Source organism: Euprymna scolopes, chromosome 38, assembly GCF_053919585.1.
Source record: "Euprymna scolopes isolate OS-2025 chromosome 38, ASM5391958v1, whole genome shotgun sequence".
NCBI lineage: Eukaryota > Metazoa > Mollusca > Cephalopoda > Sepiida > Sepiolidae > Euprymna > Euprymna scolopes.
The window spans coordinates 82136310-82161386 of record NC_136519.1 but is presented as its reverse complement, the minus strand read 5'-3'; the positions used below and the strand labels follow the sequence as shown (position 1 = coordinate 82161386).

The following is a 25077-nucleotide window of genomic DNA, read 5'->3' as shown; positions in this document are numbered from 1 at the left end:
AGAGAAAATGCCAAGGACGATAATCAGAATTAAAAATATAAAAATTAAGAAAAAATAAAGTTTTTTGACAACTTTTTGACAATTTCTAAGAAACGCTGCCATTTTGAAACGAGGTCAGCTACACAAAAATTACTTGATAATCTTAAAAATAAAAACAAACACTAAGGACCATCAGTTAAATCATCTTCTACCCATGAGATTTGATTTTTTAATAAGAATCAAAATTTAGAATTTAGAGTGCCGGATCAGTTTCACAAATTTAATGTAAAATGATCTATTTCCGAGCTATTCTTTGTTTTAGAGCAGTTAACCAAAAAAATTTTTTAGATGCGAGGGTGGGAGCTTATCATTTGAACTTAGGATTAGCGATAGAGCTAAGGTAGTTTTTTGAGGCAGTTGCAATTCGGATTTGCAGTTTGTGGCAGGGTTAGGATTAAGAGAGGGTTTTCTTTTAGGGAAGGTACCATTCGTATTCAAAGACAGTTTCAGTTTGGAAGGGGGGGACTTGCAACTCGAATTTATGTATTATATCCCCCTCTCACAAAAGGCACACACACACACACACAAAAAAAAAACTTGAGTTTGTGTTACTATACACAGATTCAAAAAAGTTGTCAAAAAACAAATATATAACAAATAAATGTTATCAAAGGCGAGATAAGTTACTTTTCTACCTAACTAGAAAGGTCTTTAGTGGTTTTACTCACTTTTAAACGTGTAATCGGTTCGAAAATCATACAGTGTTTATCAATATATTTTAAAAAGAAAAATGGTGGCATGCTCGTTGTTGAACACAGTCAGTTTGGGGAAATGAGTTCAAACAAACAAATTATACAAAATACTGTTAAAACCCCACAGAATATCTGTCCGCCTATGTCACGGTAGCATATATTGAGTGAGTTTCTAACAGTATTTTGTATAATTTTTTTTATAACTCGTTTTCCCAAACTTACCATATTCAACAGCAAGCATGTCACCATTTGCATTTTTCAAATACATCGGTAAACACTGTTTTTCGAGCCGAATAAACATGTTACATTAAATAAAATCACAAAAAAATCATCCAGTTAGGTAGAAAAGTAACTTATCTTGCCTTTGATAACATTTGTTATAGATTTGTTTTTTTTGACAACTTTTTCGAATCTATGTGAAACAAACCCAAAAACTGATCCACTGCCCGAAGACACTTTCGATTTCATGATGACCTACAAGTTTTTTTTGGGATGATTGCCTAAAAAAGTAGAATCTCAATTTTTTTTTTTTTGGGGGGGGTCCTACAAAATTTACCTCTAAACTACTTATTTCCATAAAAAAGTTGTTTTATGGTAAACAGAACGAAAAAGCGTTAAAAAAACAATGTAACTTTATTATAAATTAATATTATCAATATAACTTTAGTGCCATTTAAAAGGTCAAATTAAACTCGTAATAATTTTAAATAACTATTTTCATCGTACGAAAATAATGAAATTGTGAGACGAAAATCGTGTTTACATATGGCGCTTTAAAATAACGTTCCCCATATAGTAAGCATTTCAAACGTGAAAACATACCTGTGTTTAATAAATCTAGCAAAAATCAACTAATGGTCAGATTTTCGTGAAATTTTTAATAATTATCCATTTTAGAATTAAATTCCATTATATTTTCCGTAAAATATACGATGGAAAATATTTTTTTAGCACGTGCCCCCCCCTTTATTTTTTTGAAATTCGAACAGAATATTTAAATCTATCGAAATTTCTATTTATTATTAAACATAAGAGTTCAAATAAGTAAAACATTTATTTTTTTTAAATTTAAATACACGTAATGAACAAAAATTTACCTTGATGTTGCAATTTAAAAGTGATATAAATTTGTTTTTTTTAATCGCGTTTTTTTTCTAATTAATATATACTATAATCAGTTGAATTGCCAAGAAAAAGAAACTTCATAAACATTAATTAATTTTTAAAAGATTAAAATTCCATTATTTTAAAATTTTCCGTTACAACAGTGATTTTTAATTGTGTTTAAATTTTTTTTTTAAATATTAAGTTTTAATATAAACATGGCTCTTGTCAGCTATTTATTTCCAGATTAAAACCGATTTGAAAATATTATTGCACAAATATTAAGCATTTTATAGGTCCCTCCTCATATTTTGTTTGTCTCTTTTTACCGAACCAGAATATGGAAGCCGTAGTTAAGCAAATGAACATTCAGTAAAACTGTATTTCATATTTAATATACAAATGTTTATAATATTATTAATCGTTAAACTGTGTAAATCTTAAAACCTAACAAAATTATAACAAAGATTAATTATTAATTGCAGTTTGAAGAAGATAAACAAAGACTTTAAAAAATCATTAAGTCGCTTCTGCTTTTCCATAGTTCGTATAGTACACACAAATCTGACGTCACGGAATGTTCATGCGCTCCCTTTTTTTTTTTTTTTTTTCACAATTCTTCACATTCAGTTTGGCAGTGCATGTTATGTTGTGCCAATTTTCCTTTTAATAAATACCTATAACTACAATCTTCGCCCCCCCCCCCAATATTCATCCAAAAAAGCAGGAAAAATCAAAATAATTCGCAAAGGGAAAGTTCAAACCAAAATAAAAACATATCCATTCAAAAAATAAATAAAACTTCCATTACTAACAATTACTATATTGTCCAATTTCTACTGTACACTTTAACCCTTATCCTCGGGTGGTCTCTTGGCCTTGATAAGTGGTGATGATGCCTATGTAAAAAAAATAATAAAATAATCCGAAAAGGCGCAAAGTTCAAGCCAAAATAAATAAATAAAAAACTAGACCACACACGTAAAAATTCTTTCCTTGTAAAAATAATAATTGCTCCCTCAATTGAACTGCGTACATAGCCGATGCGACATGCGTATTTCGTGTGTGTACGTCAGCCGTTTTTAATGTTTAAATACGTTTATTCAATCCGAAAAACTAGCTTCCAGCGTGACGTAAAAATAAGAAAGAAAGAAAAAAAAAAAAAAAAAAAAAAAAAAAATGGCCGACATGATAGGTTAGCAGTTTTGAAGTCTGGATAATCGCTCAAAAATAGAAAATTAAACAAACCGTGATAGACCTAAACATGATATATTACTTTTCTACATAACAATGAGAATCGTATTTATTGCATTGGTAAATATTTGAAAGGATCTTTTCTTCTTACTGAGCAAATCTTAAATAATGAACAAAATCTTTAATAATAAACAAACTACTGAAAGTACGCGACGCAGAGATAGCTGGAAGGAATGAGAAAGAGAGAGAGAGGGAGCGAGAAAGAGATGGCAGCACATGGTGAAAACATGTGCGCCGCCATCTTTAAATTACCCAGAATGCATCAATATCAATAAAAACGGATGTGACGTCACCAAAGGCAGGTGTCCGATGAAACAAAATAAAAAAAATAACTTTTTTTTTTTTTTTTTCTAAAAACATGTTTAATGTTTGTTTTATAGTTATATGTTCTTATTTACTAATTAAAAAAATATTTTTAGAATTTCTTATATTTTAAAGAAAAAGTAGAGCAAAAACCGATTATTAAAATAATAAAAACAGAGTTAAGTTAGTCGACCACGACCACCATATTCATTTAACAGAATATTTTTGCTGGATATAATAACAATTTGCAATAAAATTATATAAATGATCAAACTTAAAAATAAAACATTTAATTAGTTAAGCATTATTTTCTCTAATTATGTCAGTATACTGAAATATTAAATTCCAAGACAGCGTGTGTATGTGTTTCCCGTGACGGTGAGAATTTACTAAATTATTGAAATTAAAAAATAAAATTCAATAGCGTATAAAACTAAGATTTATATCGCAATTTATATACTTGGTATTTTTAGAGAATCACTTCCGTCTCTACCTCCCCCCCTCTCCATATTTTGAGTCGTCATTGTTCGTATTGCCATCCGAACTTAGGGTTCCTTGTAAAGTTATGACAGTTTTTTTTTTGTTTGTTTGTTTGTTTTGTGTGATGTTTCTTAATACCGAAATCGTTTTCATGAAACTCGAAAAACTCAAAACGACTAAACACATTTATATATTTTTATTAATATAAACAAATTTACATGGTCGCGACACTGGAAATGCTAATGTTTCAGACAAACGGTCTCGATTATGTAAATTTGTTTATATTAATAAAAAATATATCTTGCTCTCCTTTTATTTAGCACCCTTTATAACTTCGTTAAATTTATTAGTTATCACTCATGAATATCTTTACTCTAGGTGTACACTTAATAATATATGACAAATATAAAATTTTATTTAGCCTGACGATTCCCTACGGGGATGAAATACGGAAGATTCTTATAACTTAATTGCCGTATATTTTCTTAGCTTACTACCTAGCTCTCTACACACATATCGGGCATTATTAAAGTAAATACTAAAATTTAATGCATAAAATATATCTCCTAATAACATTTTTATGTAAACACTGGAAACACCCTGGAAATATCTGGAACAAAATACTTTCAATTAAAAACAAATGAGGGTGCACTTTACTACGTAAATAAAACGTAAAGTGGTCACCCACTTCCTGGCCGGAAGGAGCGATTGATTATCGCCCAGTTTTTGACCACATTACGTACGAAAGAACGGATAATTTTTTTTTTGTTTTTGTCATATATCGTATTTCTGAATTTCTGAAAAAACAGTTATTAAAAAAAAAAAAAATAGTTACTCATTCTGCCTTATACTATGTGGTCAAGAAATGGGTGATCAATAACTTCTCGGTCAGAAACTGATCATTAACCTCTATTTAAAAGTCCAATATTTCTAACTTTTCTAGTATTTTTTAAGACGTTGCAAAGAAACAAAACAAAAAACATTTTTTACGTTAACAGCGTGGGGGTGGGGGATGTAGAAATTGCCAAAAAAATAAATGAATACTATAAATAATAATATAAATAAAATTATTTCTAAAATAAATTCACAATTTATGACCAGAAAAAAAAGAAAAAAAAGGGCTTCATTTAAATGGATAAAAAAAAAAAAAAAAAAAAATCTTTTTCATCATAAACAAGGTTGGACGTGGGCTACTAATTAGGATCACGTCTACAGCAGACTACGTGGAGAGTTGAGAAGCGAGATGTTTGTTCACATTACATTTAAACTTCTGCATGTTAGTACAGTACACGGGTAACAAGGAGCAGGGAGGGAATTCCAAAGCCTAGTAGTTCAAGGGAAGAAACTATCAGAGTAGAAGGATTTCCGGCATCTAGGCACCTCTAACGTGAATGCTGCAGGATTTTACTGATTGTCAGGTTAATTGGGAACATGGGGGGGGGGATATTTTTATTATACTTATGAAAATATTTTTACGTGTAAGCTAAACTAAGTAACCGATCATTACCAATTTTGGAACAGTTGCTAGACGTAAATGGTCACAATGTTAGATATATTTAATTCAATGTTAAATTTAGTTTATGCAAAGTTAGAAAAGAGGGTGCGGAAATGTTGCAATATTTTGGGTTAATGGGGTAGTTATTTAAATGCTGCCCACCTCAGCATTATTTGGCACAAGGCCTGGAAAGTGGGAACCCCGCAGGCTCCCCTAAAGGAGGGGCACTCCTGCAATTTTAAAAATTGCCTGAGTAACCCCGTCAGCATTCCCCGGTCGGGGTGCCTCAGGCAGCAAGCAATAAACTTGCCCACCGGAAAGCTCAGTGGCAAGGCCTGGGAGGGTGGACCTCCTAGGTATTACCCAGGCGGTGTACCTCAGTCCAACAGATGCTGGGCCGGTTCCCGGCCCCTCACCTGTTGGGCTGAGTATCAAGTGACGAATCCTTGACTGGTACTACCCTGTCTCCCTGCAGCCGAAGCCGCTAGGAGACACATCCCATCACAACAGACGCAGTAATGGGGTAGGTATTTATTTGCTTCCCACCGTAAGCAAAATATGACACAAGGTCGGTTTTTATGTAAGGTGAAGGGGGAGGAAAGGGAAGGGGATGGTACATATAGGGTTGCCCCTACATGTACCAACAACCAATTGCCACAAGGGCAATGGTCACAAAGTGCAACATCTGCCGGAACAGATACTACACTTTGCTCCCAGCAAAAGTGCCAGGTAATGGGGTAAGTATTTATTTTCGGAAAATATTTACAGCAAAAAATTTTCAGAAAAATTTGGCACAAGGCCGAACATGGGGGAGGGGGAAGGGCGGTCTTCTTTGACTAAAGCTAACTAATCTAACCTAACTAGTTCCTACATTTATTCTACTTCCACCACAATACCACATTCATACTATACATCCATCAGCGTATACATCCTTCGTCGTTCACCATAAGAACATCATACCATGATAAACTAATTAAAACCCATAAGAAAAAAGGGAGGTTTGGGATATAAAAATTTTATAATACAGAAAAAAGAATGATATATACAATGTTAGTAACAAAAGACCCCCCTGTTACTAATCTGTGGCAGGTGCGCTGATTCGCCAGTCGAAAAGGTGATGCGGGTCCAAACGCTTTATTTCCACACCTCTTACGAAAACTTTGAAAGGAGACCCGCATCTCTGGCGAATCAAGCGATCTGTTACCTAAATTGGGGAGGAAACGGGGCTATAAAAAAAAAAAAAAAAAAAAAAAAAAACGGGACAAACTTAAAAAGGGCCTAATGATCTCTATCATACACTAGTTAAGTTATGAACACAGGAGTCTAAAAAAATGGTCCTAACCTAGCCTAAACCGTGACCTACTCTGGACTTTAAACGAGTCAGGGCTGACGTTCGTTTCTGTTACCCAAAATTCTTTTCCTAAGGGACATCCAAGAACCAGTCAAGACTTGCTTCTCTCACCCGACACACACGCACAACTGACACCCACCTTTCAACAAAGTCTGATGAAGAGAGTCTGCCTTGATACGACTCCTCAAATGATAACGGAAGATTCGTATAAGGTCGAGGGGAGCGAAGTCCTCAGATCCGTAGACCACTCTCATACGTGCCAGGTAATGGGGTATGATCCCACACAGTCGGACGATTCTATTTATAAACGATGCTGCTAAGAACTGACGAATCAAATTAATTCACGTTCTGCTACCAACCAATCAGAAACCTGAATTGCTTCATAAATATTAAACCTTTTCTGGAGCAATTTCACATGTTCTTTTCCCGGGTTTCGACACGGTAAGAATATTTTGTTCTGTGGAACTGTCTACTACAAACAAGTCACCTCCCAGGACTTGTGTGTAACAGCGAACCATCTGAAACTGTTCTGAAAGTCAAAATGGCTTACCCTTCATGAATATTCATAATCCTCCAATTTATGCAAAATTTGAAGTATTAGACAAATCCTCGAAACAGTGTTTCATGGTAAACAACTAATGATCCCTGAAAACTTGAGACTGTTGTGAGTTTGAGAAAGCAGGAGTTACTGATAAAATAATTTTCTAATGAAGGACTAAAAATTAAATTTTTATGAAAAGATTTTTTATATAATTTCAAAGTTTCCAAGACATATATATATATAATTAATGTTTCTCGCACAGAATTTTAATATGTTCATATAAATCAAAATCCGGTAAATTGTTCATATATCAATAAAGTTAAGTGAAAATAAGATGACAATTTGTAAGCTTCAAAATTAACAGTTTTTATAATCAAGCATTCATATATTTCCACAAAATCAAGACATCTTGTTGCTATCACTCCGATCTAATTATTATAGTAAAAAATAATTATATATATAATTATTATAGTAAAAAATAATTATATATATAATTATTATAGTAAAAAATAATTATATATATAATTATTATAGTAAAAAATAATTATATATATAATTATTATAGTAAAAAATAATTATATAATTATTATAGTAAAAAATAATTATATATATATATAATTATTATAGTAAAAAATAATTATATATATATACTGTACTTTGGTGTAATTGCACCAAATCTGGGGATAATTGCGCCAACTAAAAAAAAGGTGCTTTTTATATGCGTGGTTGCTAAAAGAGTACTTTTAGCTAGTTGACGCAATTACCAAAGCACGGTGTAGGTATATATATATATATATATATATATATATATATGAACAAATGATTAATAAAACATGTTAAAAAACATCTTCAAAAAGAGTTAAAAACATATTTAATTTTAAAAAGGAAGCACAAGATAAGTGGATAGTCCTTAATCCGCAGAGTTTTGAAGAAATACTCTCCTCCTCATCAGAGGGTAGGAATTAGCAAAATGCGGGATCGGATTTTGCATGTAAAAGTATTTAATGAAAACACAAGTAAATCACAGATCTTACTTGGTTAAAAAAAAATAAGGGTGAGGTAAGGGGAATAGGAGGTAAAAGAAAAAATGATAAAAAGATTTCACATGAATGGATAGTCCGGTGAAGGGTAAAAAATCCAAGAATGGTAAAATCCAAACACGGTTGAATTAAAAACTTCCAATCCAACAGGTAAGTTCCAAAGAATATATATATATATATTACATACACACACACACACATACATACAATATATCTATATATTATATACATACACACAAAATAAGGTAGCACTCTTAAGTATTTTTATGAATGAATATTAATTTTTTTTTTTTAAGAAAGTTAAATGATACAAGTTTGTTTTTTCTTTCTTTAAAGATATGAAGCAAGCTTCCACTTGTATCAGGGCTTTTACAAGAGATTTTTTTTAGTTTTTTTTTTTTTCTTGGAAATATAAAGATCTCTCTGGATAATATATATGTATATATATATATATATATATGTATATATATATTATCAAGGCACTTATGTACAGCGAATTTAAACTGTGCAAACGCAGGAAAAATTGCTTCATGCACGTCTGCAAACACAACACGTGTGCAGCTGTGCGTGTGGTATCGATCAAACCAGCTGAGTGGCACACACTGCTGACAGATCATCCTGGACAATTGGTATCCCAAAGATTTACTCTAGGCGAGGAAAGATACATAGAGCAGGAAACAGGGGGGAAAAAAACACAAAAGTAAAACTGCCCAATATATTCCTCAACTTGATCCTGCTGTTTCACTCAGTGCATCTACTTATATCTGCAATATCTGCAGCTGACCGTGCAAATCCACTATGAGCACCTCCATAGTCTTGAACACTGAAAGATACCTTCATGTTTGTGATTTTGCTCTGTGGATCAGTCTCGCAAGGTTAGTGATGATGCCTATCATATCCATGATTAACGTTGTGTTTGACAAAAATATTCAGTTGGTATATATAATATACTTGTCTGATATATACAAATACTTATCTTGCTGCAACAACTGTCAACAATTTCTTGATAATATAACAAAATTCCCTTTGAGTATAATATGACAATAAAACAAAAAGCTAACAACAGATTTACTGGTAATAGTAATAATAGACGATTTATTTCTATTTTGGATCTTACAGCTTACAATTGTTTGATGTATTTTGAAATTTAATTGACTTTTTGAACTTTTCTTCAACCTCGGATTGTAGTTTCCTCCATTTTTAACCTTATGGAGTACAACTTTCACAAATTTTTGGATATGTTTAAATTTCACTTTTTGGATTTCAGTATAATCCATTTAGACTTCAGAATCCATACTTTTGGACCATACAAAGTACAATTTCTTAATTAGATCATTTATTATTTATTCGATTTTACTTTAACTTTTGTTTATTCAATTTAATTTTATTGAAATTGTATTTTATTAAAAAAAAGATTTTTACGTATTTTCAAGGTTTTTTTTCCAATTCATGTTAACATGGATATATATTTTTTTTTTACTAATATTTATTTTCTGATGAAAAGAGTATCTTTGAAAATCCATGGGTTAAGGATTTTTCCACATTATAATTCCTGGTTTGAAATTTTTATTGCATTTAATTTTCAATTTTTTTGTTTAAATTGATACAGCTACTATATTGAACTTTTGTATTAACTTGATAAGTTCTAATATAAATATAAAGATATCTTTTGTAATTTTAATTATATATATATATATATATATATATATATATATATATATATATATATATACATACATACATACAGTGTTGGATAAAATAAGAGAAACGGTTAACATTTTTGGCATCGATCTTTGAACGTGTTTTAAACAATCAAATCTTGACATATTTTAATGCTTTTTTGTTTATTATTTATGTTATATGACATGCTTAATTAAATAAATTTCTTTTACAGATATTAAAGATATCAAAAGATTTTCCTACAAAAATAGCCAACCTTAAGGAAGAGACCAAATTGTTGGAGCTCGCATGGCAGGTGCTAGTGTAATAGAAACTGCACAAATGCTTAGCGTTTCAAGAAACATGGTCTCAAAAGTAATGACTTCTTTTAAAAGAAAAGGAAGAAAGTCCTCAGGAAAGCACACGTCTGGTTGAAAGATGATGTCTGAAAGAGCTCATTGGACTCTTAAGCAGATTGTTAGAGAAGATCGCAAGACCACGGTTCCTAAAATCACTGCAGAGCTCAAACATTTACAGGATCCAGTTTCCACAAAAAATGTTTGAGAGTTGCAGAAATCCGGATTTTACGGAAGAACTGTAATTAGAAAACCTCTGCTCTCAAAGACAAATTTTTCAAAGCGATTAGAGTGGTGTAAAAATATCTAAAATTGGTCTCGTGAGCAGTGGAAAAATGTGATTTTCTCTGACGAATCATAGTTTTCCTTATTTCCAACCATCCACCGAGTCTACGTTTGGAGACAGCCGAAAGAAGCATTTTATCCAGACTGCCTTCTCCCAACCGTAAAGCATGGCGAGGATGGGGGGTGGGGTTGTGATGATTTGGGTGCTATTTCTTGGAAATCCGTTGGATCAATGATTACTCTTCATGGAAGAATTAACAGTTGAGACTATTTAGGAATTTTGATCGACCAAGTTCATCCTATGGTTTGATAACTGATTCCGGAGGGAAATGTCATCTTTCAAGATGATGCCCCAATCCATACAGCTAGAATTATTAAAGATGGGCACGAAGCGCATTCCGATGAAGTTAAGCATCGGATTTGGCCACCACGATTCCCAGATCTCAACATTATTGAACATTTATGGTCGATTTTGGAGATTTAAGTAAGAAATCGATTTCCGCCACCATCTTCTCTAAAAGAACTCGAAGGTTGTTTTAGCTGAAAAATGGGATAAAATTCTTTTGGAAACGATTCACAATTTGTATGAATCAATACCTCGGAGAATTGAGATTGTAATTGCCACAAAAGATTAAAAGAGATTTTGTTGATTTTTAAGGGGTTTCTTTTATTTTGTCCAACTCCCGTGTATATATACAGGGTGTCCCAGAAGTCGCGCACCATATATTTATATTTGTTTTTTTTCAGATTTTATTCGATATGGGCGAGAAATTAACAATGCAAGAAAGAGTTAAATTGATTTTTATGTTTGGAAGAGATGGGGCTACATACCGCTCGGTAGCTAAAGAATTCAACCGCACTCATCCCGAGCGAGAAAAACCATTGAGTCATACCACTGTCTGTCGTTTGATCAAACGTTTCCAAGAAACAGGTTCAGTTGCTGACCGCAAGAGATGTGGTCGACGAAAGAGTGTAACTGATGAGGAAACGTCAACTATGGTTTTGGCGAATGTTGCTAGAAGCCCCGTGAAATCAGTAAGGAGAATAAGCCAGGAACTTACGATTAGCAAATCATCAGTACATCGTATTCTTAAAACACAGAAATAAAGAAATAAAGAGAATCGATGCATGTATTCAGGCTGAAGGTGAACTATTGTGATTTTGATTAATAAAATTGATATTCATTGATATTCATATTTGTTTTTACATAAATCTACATGGTGCGCGACTTTTGGGACACCCTGTATATAAGTATATCTAGTATATTAAGCTTCTGCATTAACTTGATTAGTTCTAATATAAATAATTTATCTTTGTAACTTTTATAATATTTTCTTTTTTTTAATCATGTTCACCCCTTACAAAGCATATCACCACTTGCACGTAAGGGGCTACTATTTGGGGCCACATCTAGGAAAGATTAACAAGATATTTGTTTATGTTACATTTAAACTTCTGCATATCAGTACAGCCAGGGAAGCAGGCAGCAGGAAGGGAATTCCAAAGTCTAGCTGTTCGAGGGAAGAAACTATTAGAATGGAAATCTTTCTGGCATTTAGGGACAACAACAGTGAAGGGGTGAGATCTTATTGCTAAGCGGGTTTGTCGGGGATATGTACATCGAGGGGGGTACAAGTGAAACGAGTTCATCAGAACACATTCCATTGAAATATTTGTAAAACAGACACAGTGATGCAACATTGTGGCGATGAGACAGAAACTGGAGCTTAGTTGATAAAGTGGGACCGATTAGATTGACAAGTCTTTTTTGGACTTTATCTAAGAGGGAGAGACTAGTGATAGATACACCAGCCCAGATGTGGCAACAATACTCCATGCATGGGCGAATGGTGGCCTTGTAGAGGTACAGGATACTCTCAGGCGTGAGTAGTCTTCTAGTTCGATAGAGGGAACCCACCTTCTTTGCAATGTCCTCTATGTATTTGTTCCAGTTCATATTGCCCGCAAATGTTAGGCCGAGGAGTTTGAAGGTAGAATTCTCAGGTAGGGTGCTATTTGTTATGGATATAGGGGGTTGAAAAAGGCGTCTTGTAATTGTTAAAGGAGAGCAGCTTAGTTTTACTAGCATTAACTGTTACCATTCGTTTGCAGCCCCATTCCACTATAGTCTGGGGGCCATTTTCTAACAATTCTGCCATTGTCTTAGATTTATATACATCTGCTCTTCCCTCATGCATATTATAGAGCATTGTATCATCAGCAAATATACCCATCTCGGACACAATATTATCAGGGCAGTCGTTTATGAAAATCAGTTTATATAAGTTATGTTTCTGGTGTGGACTAATTGATCTCACCAAAAAAGTGTATTTACTTAATTTTAATATTTGCCTTTATACTATTTTGTTTACATTTTTGTTGTTGTATTTTCGACTGTGGTTAGGGTCTAGTTATTAATAATAATTTTAAAGAGGATTGACTCATTTTTTTTAATTTATCGTTACCCTAACCTCTCCCTCTATATATTAAAGATTCATTTCTTCTGTGGAAAGCAACTATTTATTAAGTTGCCTGACGGGGACTTTTAGTTTTAATCGACTATTTATTTGAAACATTAGCATGTCCTGTGTCACGACCATGTAAAGCTGTTTATATTAATAAAATATATCTAGCTCTTCTTTCATTTGAGCACTCTTAATAACCTCAGTAAATTCATTAGTTATCACTCTTGAATACATTTAACCTGATGTGTGCTTATATATATATATATATATATATATATATATATATATATATATATATAAACCACCTTGAATGCAAGAACTCTTACAAATTCACCAAAAAGTTATTTATCTTATTTTCCATTAAAAGACATGATTTTTTTTTTTTTTTTTTCTCATATCTTTGGTTTATATAACAAAAATATTTAATACCAGGCAATGCCGGGTACATCTGCTTGTGTAATATAAAAATATAACCCTACATTATGAAGCTATTGAAAAAAAACTTTGGATTATAAAAATTTATATTTGATGTATATATATAATAATGAGATTAATGGAAATAGTATTCTGACGAAATAGAGAAATAAAAAGGAACAGAACGTGTTCATTACATAATATATATCCAGGAAGTCTTGACAAAGACAAAACGTTGATGAACACATAACTCGGTTTGTTCCTTTTTATTTCTTTCTGTATATCTCTCTCTCTCTCTATATATATATATATATATATATATATATATATATATATATATATATATATATATATATATATATATATACACACACACACAGGGTGTTTGTTTTGTCCGAATGAAATGAAACTTTAGTCATAACTAGTTTATTATATTCAAAACATCACATCAAAACACTAGGGTCTTTGGGGTTTTTTCTCCGTTCTACAGCATATGTTCTAGATGGCCTCCATTTAGCTTTGGGGGGGGGGGGGGGTCACTCTGTATATATATATATACACACACACACACACACACACACATATTTAGGCAGGGTGTTTTCAGTCAAAAAAAATTATATTAACAATGCTTTTTGTTTGAAAATTTTTTTTTTTTAATTTTTCAAATTGTTCATTTCGTATTTAGGCATTATACAAATTCTAAGTTTGCAATATTCAGATTTAGTTAGTCAGCCTAGGAATGAATCCATTGCAGGTGATAAGAAAGTATTACTGTCACTAGAAACAGTGTAGAGATATTTCAGTATTGGCAACTATTTCTGTGGATCGTCCATATAAATTGCTTGCTTTATTTAGTTTCTATGATATTATTAATGTTGCATATATTTTTTTGCATATGTAAATTAGTTATATGAATTACAAGCAGAGAGACCAGACGTTGCCCAGGATTGGTTGAGGATCAACGAATGTTCCATACTTCTAAAACTTTTGTCATCAAAATTGGTGAAATCGCACACCTTACAATCAAATTGATTGCTTGCATGCACATATGTGGTTAATGTTTGTATTAATAAACATTATATATAATTTAAAATTCCCACAAGGTTTTAGAAATATTCTTTCTGCCTATGTACATACAATTACAACATTTTAATAACTATTATTTCTTATATTTTCAGGGGATATTAAAACTGTGCTCTGTGGTAATACAAAAAACATCTGGTCGCTGTAAGCTTTAGTCTCGGACTTGCTCTATCTAAACAAGAAAATTGCTGATGAAAATAAAAATTAATATTTATTAATTCGTCAAATATTCAAACAAGGAATTAATGATTTTTTTTTTTTTTAAAACTTTGTGTTCTTTTCATTTATTTCCTTGTCGACAAGAGTTTTCTAATGGCAAGAAATTTATTAATTGGTTCCATACTAACTTCTTGGGTTTTGCATATTTTCATCATCTTTTTTGGACTTCTATTATTAACCAACCTTTTTGGACTTCACTCTGATGCATTCACATTTTGCAGATTCTTCTGGACGTTACGAATTTATCATTTTATATTTTACTTTGATTAATTTTATTAAACATGTCTTAATGCACAAAAAAAAAAAAAAATAAATTATTGGTTCTTCTTTACTGTTGCAAAATCTGAAAATTGAAATATTAAATTTTAAGTGAAACCAATAGTATCTACTGAATTGTTATGTCACAGCAATGAAAATATCCAAAATTTATGCAAAAACGGTGAGATAGAAAATTAATTATTAATGAAAATAATTTTCAAAGATTTTAGCGAAAATTTAGTTCTGCAAAAAACGAAACCGGAGAGTTCTAATTGTAACAAAAAGGAGATAAATATTTTCTGACTACTGAAAATCTTTGGCCAATTAAGCAAAAATTACTTTTTGCTGTTTTTGAAAACTATTTTCATTAATAGTTAATTTTTTACCTTACCGTTTTTTTGTCATTTTTGGATATTTTCATTACTGCGACCTGACAATTCAGTAGATAACATTGGTTTCACTTGAAATTTAGTATTTCAATTTTCGAATTTTGCTACAATACCAAAGCACCTATTCATTTATATTTTCAAATTTATGCAAACCGGTAATGCATTTGTTTTTGTTGTTGATTTTATAGCCTCTGATGAAAAGAACCTATCTTTGAAAATCCGTTAGCTAAGGATTATTTTTTATGGATTCAATATTATAATTTAATCAATTCTTATTTTCTTTATTAATTGCTCTATTTTCATAGGTTCTAATATCAAGATAATATGTATTTATTGTACTGTACTGAAATAACATTTAGAAAGCCATTCTTAACATAGGGAAGGTGTACTTTCTGTACTTTCACCTAACAATTTAATAAAGATATCGTAAAACTTGAAAATGCCATTAAAAAAATAGCATGGTACAATAAGCGCATAAGCAAAAAAAAAAAAAAAAAAAAAGGTATGGTGCTTATTTAGAATTACACTTAAAAAAAAATATACAAAAACGTCTTTATGATGTAAATACTCTTTACGGAACGAAGATGTCATATTCTAAAAATTATCTAAAGCAATCAAATAGTTTTTTTTAACTAAGAAAATCAAATTTTAAGACTAAGTGAGTTATGTTTTCATCAGTCATAATGAAATAAGGGGGAGACAACTCAGTTTAAATATCTAAACCCAAATCAGGCTTGTATCGAAGGTTCAGTATTAAAAATCTCTAGAATTCATAAATTTGGACTTCTTTAGTTAAAAAAAAACAAAAATCAAACCTACTCGATCAATTTATGTGATTTTTGGAACATAACATCATTCCATGTTGAGTACTTACAAAGATTTTTCGGCGCTTATACACTATTGCGACAAAATTTTGTAGTCAACAGAGTTTTCAAACAAAAAAAAAAAAACAATGATTTGTACTGATTTTTTTCGTCAATTCTAATCAGTTACAATACAGGCTTCCAAATCATGCAATCAAAATTATGTGAATATTATTGAATTACAAAAATAATTTAATCGTGTTAGGTGAAAAATTGCCACCATCTTTAAAATCAAAACTGGAAATTACCTTCCTTTTGAACTCTCCTGTGTCTTACGATCGTTTTTCAAATTCTATTTTTTTTTTTTTTTTTCTGTAATAAATAATTTTCTATCAATTTTCGTAATTTTTGATATAATCATCTTAAAAATACAAGGAATACGTTTTCAGGTGAAATTCAGTATTATGATTTCCGAAATTTCATCCCAATAGTGTAGAAGCGCCGATTTTTCTATATTTTTTCTTAAGTGCAAATAATCACTCCACCTATTGTTTTTTTTTTTTTGGTATTTAATTTAAATATAGTTATTTCATTATTTTTTTGGTGCACATGCACTTATACCGTGCTAATTTTTTTAAATAGTATTTTCAAGTCAACTTCAAGTATTACAATCTTTTTTGTTATTAAATTGCTAGGTGTAAGTACAGAATAGTTACAAAATACCCATGTTAAGAATGGCTTTCTAAATATTAGTTCAACACGGTACAATAAGTGCACAAGTACCCTCTTTTTATACTTAATTTAAATATAGGCATTTATATTACTTCCCCCACCCACAAAGTTTAGTTAGTTCGTAATGGCGATGTATTATTTGGTGCTTATGTTACTGCACTGTGTTTTAAACATTATTTTTAAGTTAAATTCAATTTTTAAGATATATTTGTTTTGTTTTTTTAATTGTTAGGTGAAAGTACAGAATCATTACAAAACACCCTTCTACTCCCCATATTAAGGCCCTTAATGACATTATTTCATCGCGGTAACAGATGCATAAAGACCACAGACTATTTTCATTTTTTGCTACAAGTTTTCAGGGTTTCCTAGGTACATGCTATTTAATTTAAGAAAGGTCCTCCGTCACTCTCAACGGGGAAACCCTCGAGGAGACGGATAGCTTCAAATACCTGGGCTGCACGTTCATTGGTACCGGTCAAGGCATGAATGAGATTGAAGCGCGCATTAATGCCGCACGAGCTGCCTTTTGTCGACTCCAAAGGCGATTATGGTCACGGCCTGAAATACGTCTGAGGACAAAAATACGAATCTACCAGGCCCTCGTCCGCTCAATACTTTTGTATGGACGTGAGACCTGGCCCATACAGAAAGCGGATCTGCGACGCGTAGAAGTTTTCGACCACTACAATCTCCGCCGCATTCTACATGTCCGTCCCTTGGATTTCGTCGCCAACAAAAGTCCGGCATCGCTGCAATCTCCAGGCAATTACTGACCTACTGCGGGCCCGACGCCTTCGATGGTTCGGCCATGTCTCTCGCTGTGATGCGGGGGTCTTTATCCACGAGGCTATCTCCCCACGTCCTCTACCCAGCTGGAAAAAACGTGTCGGTGGCCAGCTAAGAACGTGGCTCGGGACTATCAAAACCGACGCTGAACTTATTTCGGGCCCGCTCATCTATGGTCTGTCTCGTTGGAGACGTGACTGGCTATTGCTCACTCGGGATCTTGCCTTCGATCGCCGGGCTTGGGCCGCAGCGATACGAGATGTGCATCTTCATGAAGCCGACTCAACTCCTCCAGGGTGAATGTCGTTTCAAGTACAAGGGTTTCCTAGGTACATGCTATTTAATGGTGGAAACTGATAAGGCACATGCTTTGTAAATAATATTATTTCAGCACGGGACAATAAGTGCACAAATACCCCCTTTCTTTTCATATACCTAATTTAAATATAGGTCCCCCCCCCCGCAGAGTGTAGTTAGTTTGTACTAGCGATGCAGAAAAATAGGTAATTTGAAGTCCACAGCAAACAGTGTCAAATAAAAAAATTGGTCTTGTAACATTTTTTTGGTATTATTTTACTTTAAGGCCTGTCTTCCATTCAGATTTCAGTGTGCTTTAAAATATGATAACCGTTTCCGTCACAAATTTACCGTTTGCATGGTATTAACCCCTGAACCCTGGGACTATTTTCCGCCATTTCATAGCCTTTAGTTACGCTACGTGCAAGCGTGCGGTAGCATAAACGAAGGCCGTGAAATGTGTCCTCGCGTACCAAACTGCCTTCTCACACAGCGTAGTAATCTTTGGCGAACAATTTAAAATTAGATGAAAAACAAGTAGTTTTCCAGATTTTAAGCCATGTAATTCTATATGTTATCAGTGATGGCTATTTCTTGCATGTACAAAAATGGCCACCACTGATAACACATGGAATTACATCGCTTAATATGTGGAAAACCACTTGCTTGCGGCAAAAATATGCGCATGCTTGTGTGTATAGAAATGATCACCACTGATAACATAAGGAATTACACGTATCTGTATAGAGATTTTTCTTCATTTTTCAATTTCCTCAGGTCTTTATTGAAAGATGAAAGCAGAAAAACAAACAAAAACCTTTTAGCCAATAAACAAACAAAAACATGCCCACCCACTCAGTAGGTCGCCAGAAAAAGGGTGCTCATTTTAAGTTAAATCTATAGGGAAAAGTGATCACCCACTTTTGGTGAAAGTAATTTCTTCATATAATGAAAACTATTTCTCTGCGTCAGAAACGGTTAGCAGATTCGTTTTTAGCACACCGAAATCTACAAAAAATATTTTTCGATACGAACGCGAGATAAGCCTTAAAGTAAAATCTTAACTTTTTTTGTTGGCATAAAATAAAATGTTATTGTTTTGTTTTGAATTTGTTTTCAGCATTAAAATATATTATTTTATGAAATATTTACTATATTTAAATGTGATAATCGTTTTCAGCATACCCGAAAACCTTCAAAAGTCGTTAATTTTAAGGCAAATGCTGAGTTGCCGTTAAAGTAAAAAAAAAATTGTTCTTCGTTATTATAGTGAAATTCGAAAATTGAAATATTGAATTTCAAATGAAACAATCAATGTTATCTACTGAATTGTCATGTCACAGTAATGAACATATCCAAAAATTACGAAAAACGATAAGGTAGAAAATAAATTATTGGTTCAAGTAAAGGAGGTTTAGCAGAGGAGCCTCATTCTGAAATTCGAAAAATTTAGATCAAAACCCGGTGAAACTACCGAAAAGTAACCCTCTGAATGGAGATGGAAACAAACAATATTTTTAAAATGAATTTCTTAATTTTACTTAAAAACAAAATGTAAACATATATGAATAATATGTTTTTAGAAATTTTCTTAATTTTAATTAAAAATAGATTGTAAATATAGAAAATTTTTGAAAATAACTATTGAAAAATATTGCCAAGTGTGTTTACCGTGTTCTTTGAGATAATATGCCCCCTCCCCATCCAAAGATAAACTAAAAATAAAAAAGTTTTTGTGATTTTACTTATTTTAAAGCGCTTTTTTTATGTTTGAAACACAAAGTAGTGCCGCCTCGTTATGGTAAATTTTCAGATTAGGTCCACCTCCACCTCCACAATTTTCTTTTATATGACGACTTTTAAAGGTTTTGGGCCATGATTGCTGAATACGAAAATCGCCTTGAAATTTTGCAGAAATAAGTAGTTATCGAGATATAAAAAGTTGTTTTATGCATTGTAGTCTTAGGCGGCCATCTTTGTTACGCGCATAGATGTGTTTATGGGGCGCGCACGCGCGTAAAAACGATGGCCGCCAAAGAATACAATGCATAATACAACTTTTTATATCTCGATAACTACTTATTTCTGCAAAATTTCAATGCGATTTCCGCATTCGGCATAGCAGAAAACTTATAAAAGTCGTCATTTAAAAGAAAATTATGGAGGTGGTGGACCTAATCTAAAAAATACCCTAAGGGTGCATATAATGCATCATGGCGGAAATTCTTCAGTTTTAATTAATTGTTATGCTTTTATTGGGGTAGCACCGGTGTCAGATGTCACGTGATCTAACTTTTCAGATTTTCTTTTCAGAAAAAGGCTCGTCTGCTAGACCTACTTCCTTTACTTGCACCTAATTATTAATGAAAACAATTTTCCAACACAATTAGTGAACATGAAGTTTTGTTAAACTGACCAAAGATTTTCAGAAAAAGATTTTGTTACAATTAACTGTTTTTTTTTTTTTTTTGCACAACTCGATTTTCGTTGTCTTCGAAAAGTATTTCCGCTGCTTGTTAGTCGACAGATTTTTTTTTTTTTTTTTAATATATCGCTTTAAGCAAAAACGATATTACGTACATGTCGAAAATAATTTATCGAACAGAACAACTGCTATCGTGTTTTTAGTGAAAAAAAAAACAAGCTACAAATATCGGAAAACATGACTGTAATCTAAATTTTGCGTTCCAAATTATGTCCCTTGTGTGTGAACTCTTCAACGTCTATTTTATAATATCTAATAAAAATGCAATTTTATACAATTTTCCGTAAAAAAAATACTATTAACTGGTGTTTCTACACTTAGGTTACCGTCCTATGTTTCCCAATATCTTTTATTAGTATAGAATAGTTTTAAAAAAACAAAAAAAAAACACCCTCCCTTTCTCATGTTAAGAATAATAGCTTTTAAAATAACGTTATTTCAGCACGGCAACCTAAGTGCATACGTACCAATAACTTTCTACTCGATTTTTCGCAATTTTTTGATATATTACTATTTTCGACATGAAAATTAAGTACGTAATATTGTTTTCGCTTAAAACGACTTTTTTTTTTTTTTTTTTTTTTTTTTTTTTTTTAAATCGCTTCTATCTTAATCATCCTATTTTCATCAATAACTTTCTAATCGTTTTTCGGCTCAATTTTACTTGGTTTTCACCTTAATCACCTTTAAAAGTTACTTTAATGGTTTTCGAGTATGCTAACAACGAATATCGCATTTAAATTTTCCGCAAAAAAGTAGTTTTTCGGATATTAAGCAATCTAATTCCTTATGTTATCAGTGGCGGCCATTTCTGTACGCGCGTACAACAATGGCCACCACTTATAAGGAATTAAATTTCTTAATATCCGGAAAACAACTTGGGTACTTGTGCACTTTTGTTACTGTGCTGAAATAATAACGTCATTATTTAGAAAGCTATTCTTAACATGGGGAGGATGTTTTGTACCTATTCTGTGAACCTTACAATTTGGTGCAATAATGGTGCTGGTGCTGGTGCGTGATGCTGGTGGTGCACTTATTGATCCGCGTTATTTTTTAAATAGTATTTAAGTTTAAAGTTTTATATTTGTTTTTATTAAATTGTAAGGTTAAAGTACAGAATAGATACAAAACACCTTCCCATATTAAGAATGGCTTTCTAAACATTTCAGCACGGATCAATAAGTGCACTTGCACTAGTACCAACAATTAAAAAAAATATATATATAAAACTTGAAAATACTATTTTAAAAAATAGCAGGGTAACCAAAGTGCATAAGCACCATTACTTGTTTGCGGAAAATCTAAATGATATTCGTTTTCAGCATACCCGAATAAAAGTCGTCATTTTAAAGGTGATTATTGTTAGTGGAAACTAAGTAAAAATGTATGGTTTTTCGTAATTTTTGGATATTTTCATATTTTTCACTTAGGAATGACAATTCAGTAGACAGTATTGATTTCACTTGAAATCCAATATTTCAATTTTTTGAACTTCGATACAACAACGAAGAACCCCCCCCCCACAAAAAAAAATTTTAGATTGCTAATGTATTTTTGGTACTGCGATATTTTTAAATAGTTTTTTTTTTTTTTTTTAGATTAAATTCAAGTTTCATGATATCTTTTTTTGGTATTTTTTTTTTTACGACCTGCCTCAGCGTAGTATAACCACACCCAACCTCCCTATGTTAAGAACGGCTTTCTGAAAAAAAAAAAAAACACAATCTCGAAAGCCGTTCTTAACAGAGAGGTTGGGGGTGTTTATTCCGAAAGCCGTTCTTAACAAGAGGTTAGTGGTGTAGTTACAGTACACACCCTCCCCATGTTAAGAATGGCTTTCGAAATAACGTTATTATTTCAGCGCGGTACCAGTACCAAATTTAGTAATAATAAGAATACTAAAAAAAAAAAAACGTAGTATCTCACCTTTGAAATTTTTAATGACCAGTTTCTTGGCCGCCCCCGGCCGATTGGCGTTGAGGGGTGAGGCATGTTTGCTGATGCCATTTGCTGGAGTGGTCAAAGCCGAAAAATTAGGTCGTCTCTCGGATTCTGTCATCTTGAACGATGGAGATGAAGCTGGAGATCCACTTCGGCCTGGGGTTTCGACTGAATCGCCGACTCCTTCCAATTCTCCGTCTTCTTCCCCGGAATTTAAATTTCCGACTGCTTTTTGCGACTTTCCAACCCCAACTGCTTGGAAAGCCTGAGATCGCCGAGTGCTCTTGGAGTGGCCCCCGTCTTTACTTCTTGGGGTGTTGTTATTAGTGTTAATCACAGCGGAACTGCAATTAGGACCCCTTTCTTCTTCTTTTTCTTCTTCCTCCAACACTCCTTCTTCTGGTCCCCGTCTAAAATTATTGATATTATTATTTCTATGCTCGACTGCGTTTCTTTCTCGCTCCCGTTTCTGGTGTTCCTGGGGGGGATCGGGCCCAACACAAGTACCGGATTCTTCTTTCCCTCTTTCCGAGGAAGAGTCCAAGACACCTCCAGTTAAAACGGGGATCGCCTCGTCCGGAACAATGCCAGTACTTCCACTGGGGGTCGGATCCGGACTGTCGTCGGGGCTCAATCTAATCCGTTTCGGATTTGTATGGTGATCATCCGAGGAAGTATATGACGATGATGCTGATGACAAGGATGGTGGATTTAGAATCGTGCCACTGCTGGAAGAAGATGGAGATGGATTGAGGTTATTATTCGATCCAAATTTTACTAACCCTAATCCAGAACAAGATGGGATCTCAGGGGTCGGTTTTATAGTATTGCTAGTACTATGGGATGAATTCTTGCCATCAGAGATGATGCTATTATTACTAGTACTACTGCTAGGTGTGTTGTTAATTGTATTATTATTATTATTAATACTAACAGTTGTGGTGTTGTTGTTATTGGTGGAGTTAGTTGGGTCTGTTGCTCCGAATTCTCCGGTTACTGCATCAACACCGTCAGAGTCACCTAAAGGCCTTTTTCTATTGTTTTTGCTTTCTTCAGGGAGACTGTGGTCTGAAGCGGCGTACCTAGAAACGGTTGAGAGATGCATGCATTCCGGGTGGTTCTGGCCAAATATTGTGGCCTTTTCTGGGTTAGGGTTAGAGTTTGGGTTGGTTTTCTCGGCCACTTTTCCTGGCTATAAAACAGAGAAAGAGAGAGCTGGCTCAAGTCTCTCTTCGATGTGTCTGCATGTTTCTTGATATGACGTGTGTCTTTGTTTTTTGTTGTTTTTTTTTTTTGTATTTCTTTCTTTTTTGTTCTTTTGCTGCTTGGTTAAGTATTATATTATGAAAAATACTAATTTAGTAGTTGTAGTAAAAAACAAAAAAAAAAACATCAACCACGAAAAAAAAGAAAAAAAAAAAAAAAAAAGCAACGAACGCCAGGCCAACACCTGGCAGAAGCGTTTCTTTTCGTCGTCTCTCTCTTGTTTTTCTTTGTGTTTCCCCCCTGCCAGGGGACGTCCAGGAAGACTAGGACTCGGTCAGTAAGATGGACGATGACTTCTCCGTGTGTTAACGTGTCAGAACCCCGAAAAAAAAAAAAATGAAGTCCCTAAAATACGAACTAAGTTAACTTGTTAACCCCCGGAGCTCCGACCAGCTTTGGTGTGCATCAAATATGGCGGACAAACAAAATCTCGCCGAGGAGATCACGTGGTATGAAGGGACGCAACTCTCGTCCGTTTCGTTTTTGCAGCAGACGACACGATCCGAAAAGCACGTGGGTTCGACGCGTCTGTCGATCTTTACAATTTCCCATCTCTCTCTCTCTCTCTCTCTCTCTCTCTCTCTCTCTCAAAATAAAAAAAACCCACTTCAATCATCTATTACGTATCTATTATTATACTAAATGCGAATCAATCAAAATTTGTTTCGCTAACTTTTTTTTTTATTATAATATAAAGGTCGTCAGTTGTGGTTGTGGTGTTGTTGTTATTGGTGGAGTTAGTTGGGTCTGTTGCTCCGAATTCTCCGGTTACTGCATCAACACCGTCAGAGTCACCTAAAGGCCTTTTTCTATTGTTTTTGCATTCTTCAGGGAGACTGTGGTATATACTTTAATAACACAATTAACATTCACAAGCAACTTGAATTGGAACAAACATACATTAAAGACATTACCAAGGCTGCTACAAAGAAGGCGGGCTCCTTCTACCTTGCTAGAAAACTACTCACACCTGAGAGTATCCTTTACCTCTACAAAGCCAGCCACTATTCACAAACTCCTCAATATACTTGTTCCAGCTCATATTTTCTATGAATGCAAATCCAAAGAGTTTGAAGAAAGAACTCTCAAGTACAGTGCTATTAGTCATGACTAGGGCTATGAAAACATATTTTACATTTTATTGTCTTTACTCTTGCGTATATATCCGACACATTTAGACACAATTAATCAACCGAGAACCACATCACCGTACATAAAAACATATAAGATATCAATGGATATATACCCGAGAGTTAAAACAAGGAAAAGAATATGCTGTTGTCCTAGACCTAGTTATGACTATCAGTGGTTGAGAACGCTTCTTGTAATTTTTA

At 33.2% G+C, this 25077-nt stretch overlaps 1 protein-coding gene across 1 annotated transcript in view; it reads right to left on the bottom strand.

The window, feature by feature from the left end:
* LOC145263225 (cullin-4A-like) overlaps positions 1-24167 on the bottom strand; it is a 164940-nt gene extending 140773 nt beyond the window's left edge. Inside the window, exon 1 of the mRNA XM_080120310.1 lies at positions 22463-24167. Within this exon, the coding sequence (XP_079976436.1) occupies positions 22463-23582 (1120 nt within the window). The 5' untranslated portion in view covers positions 23583-24167. The remainder of the gene's footprint in view (positions 1-22462) is intronic.
* Positions 24168-25077: the final 910 nt, after the last annotated feature.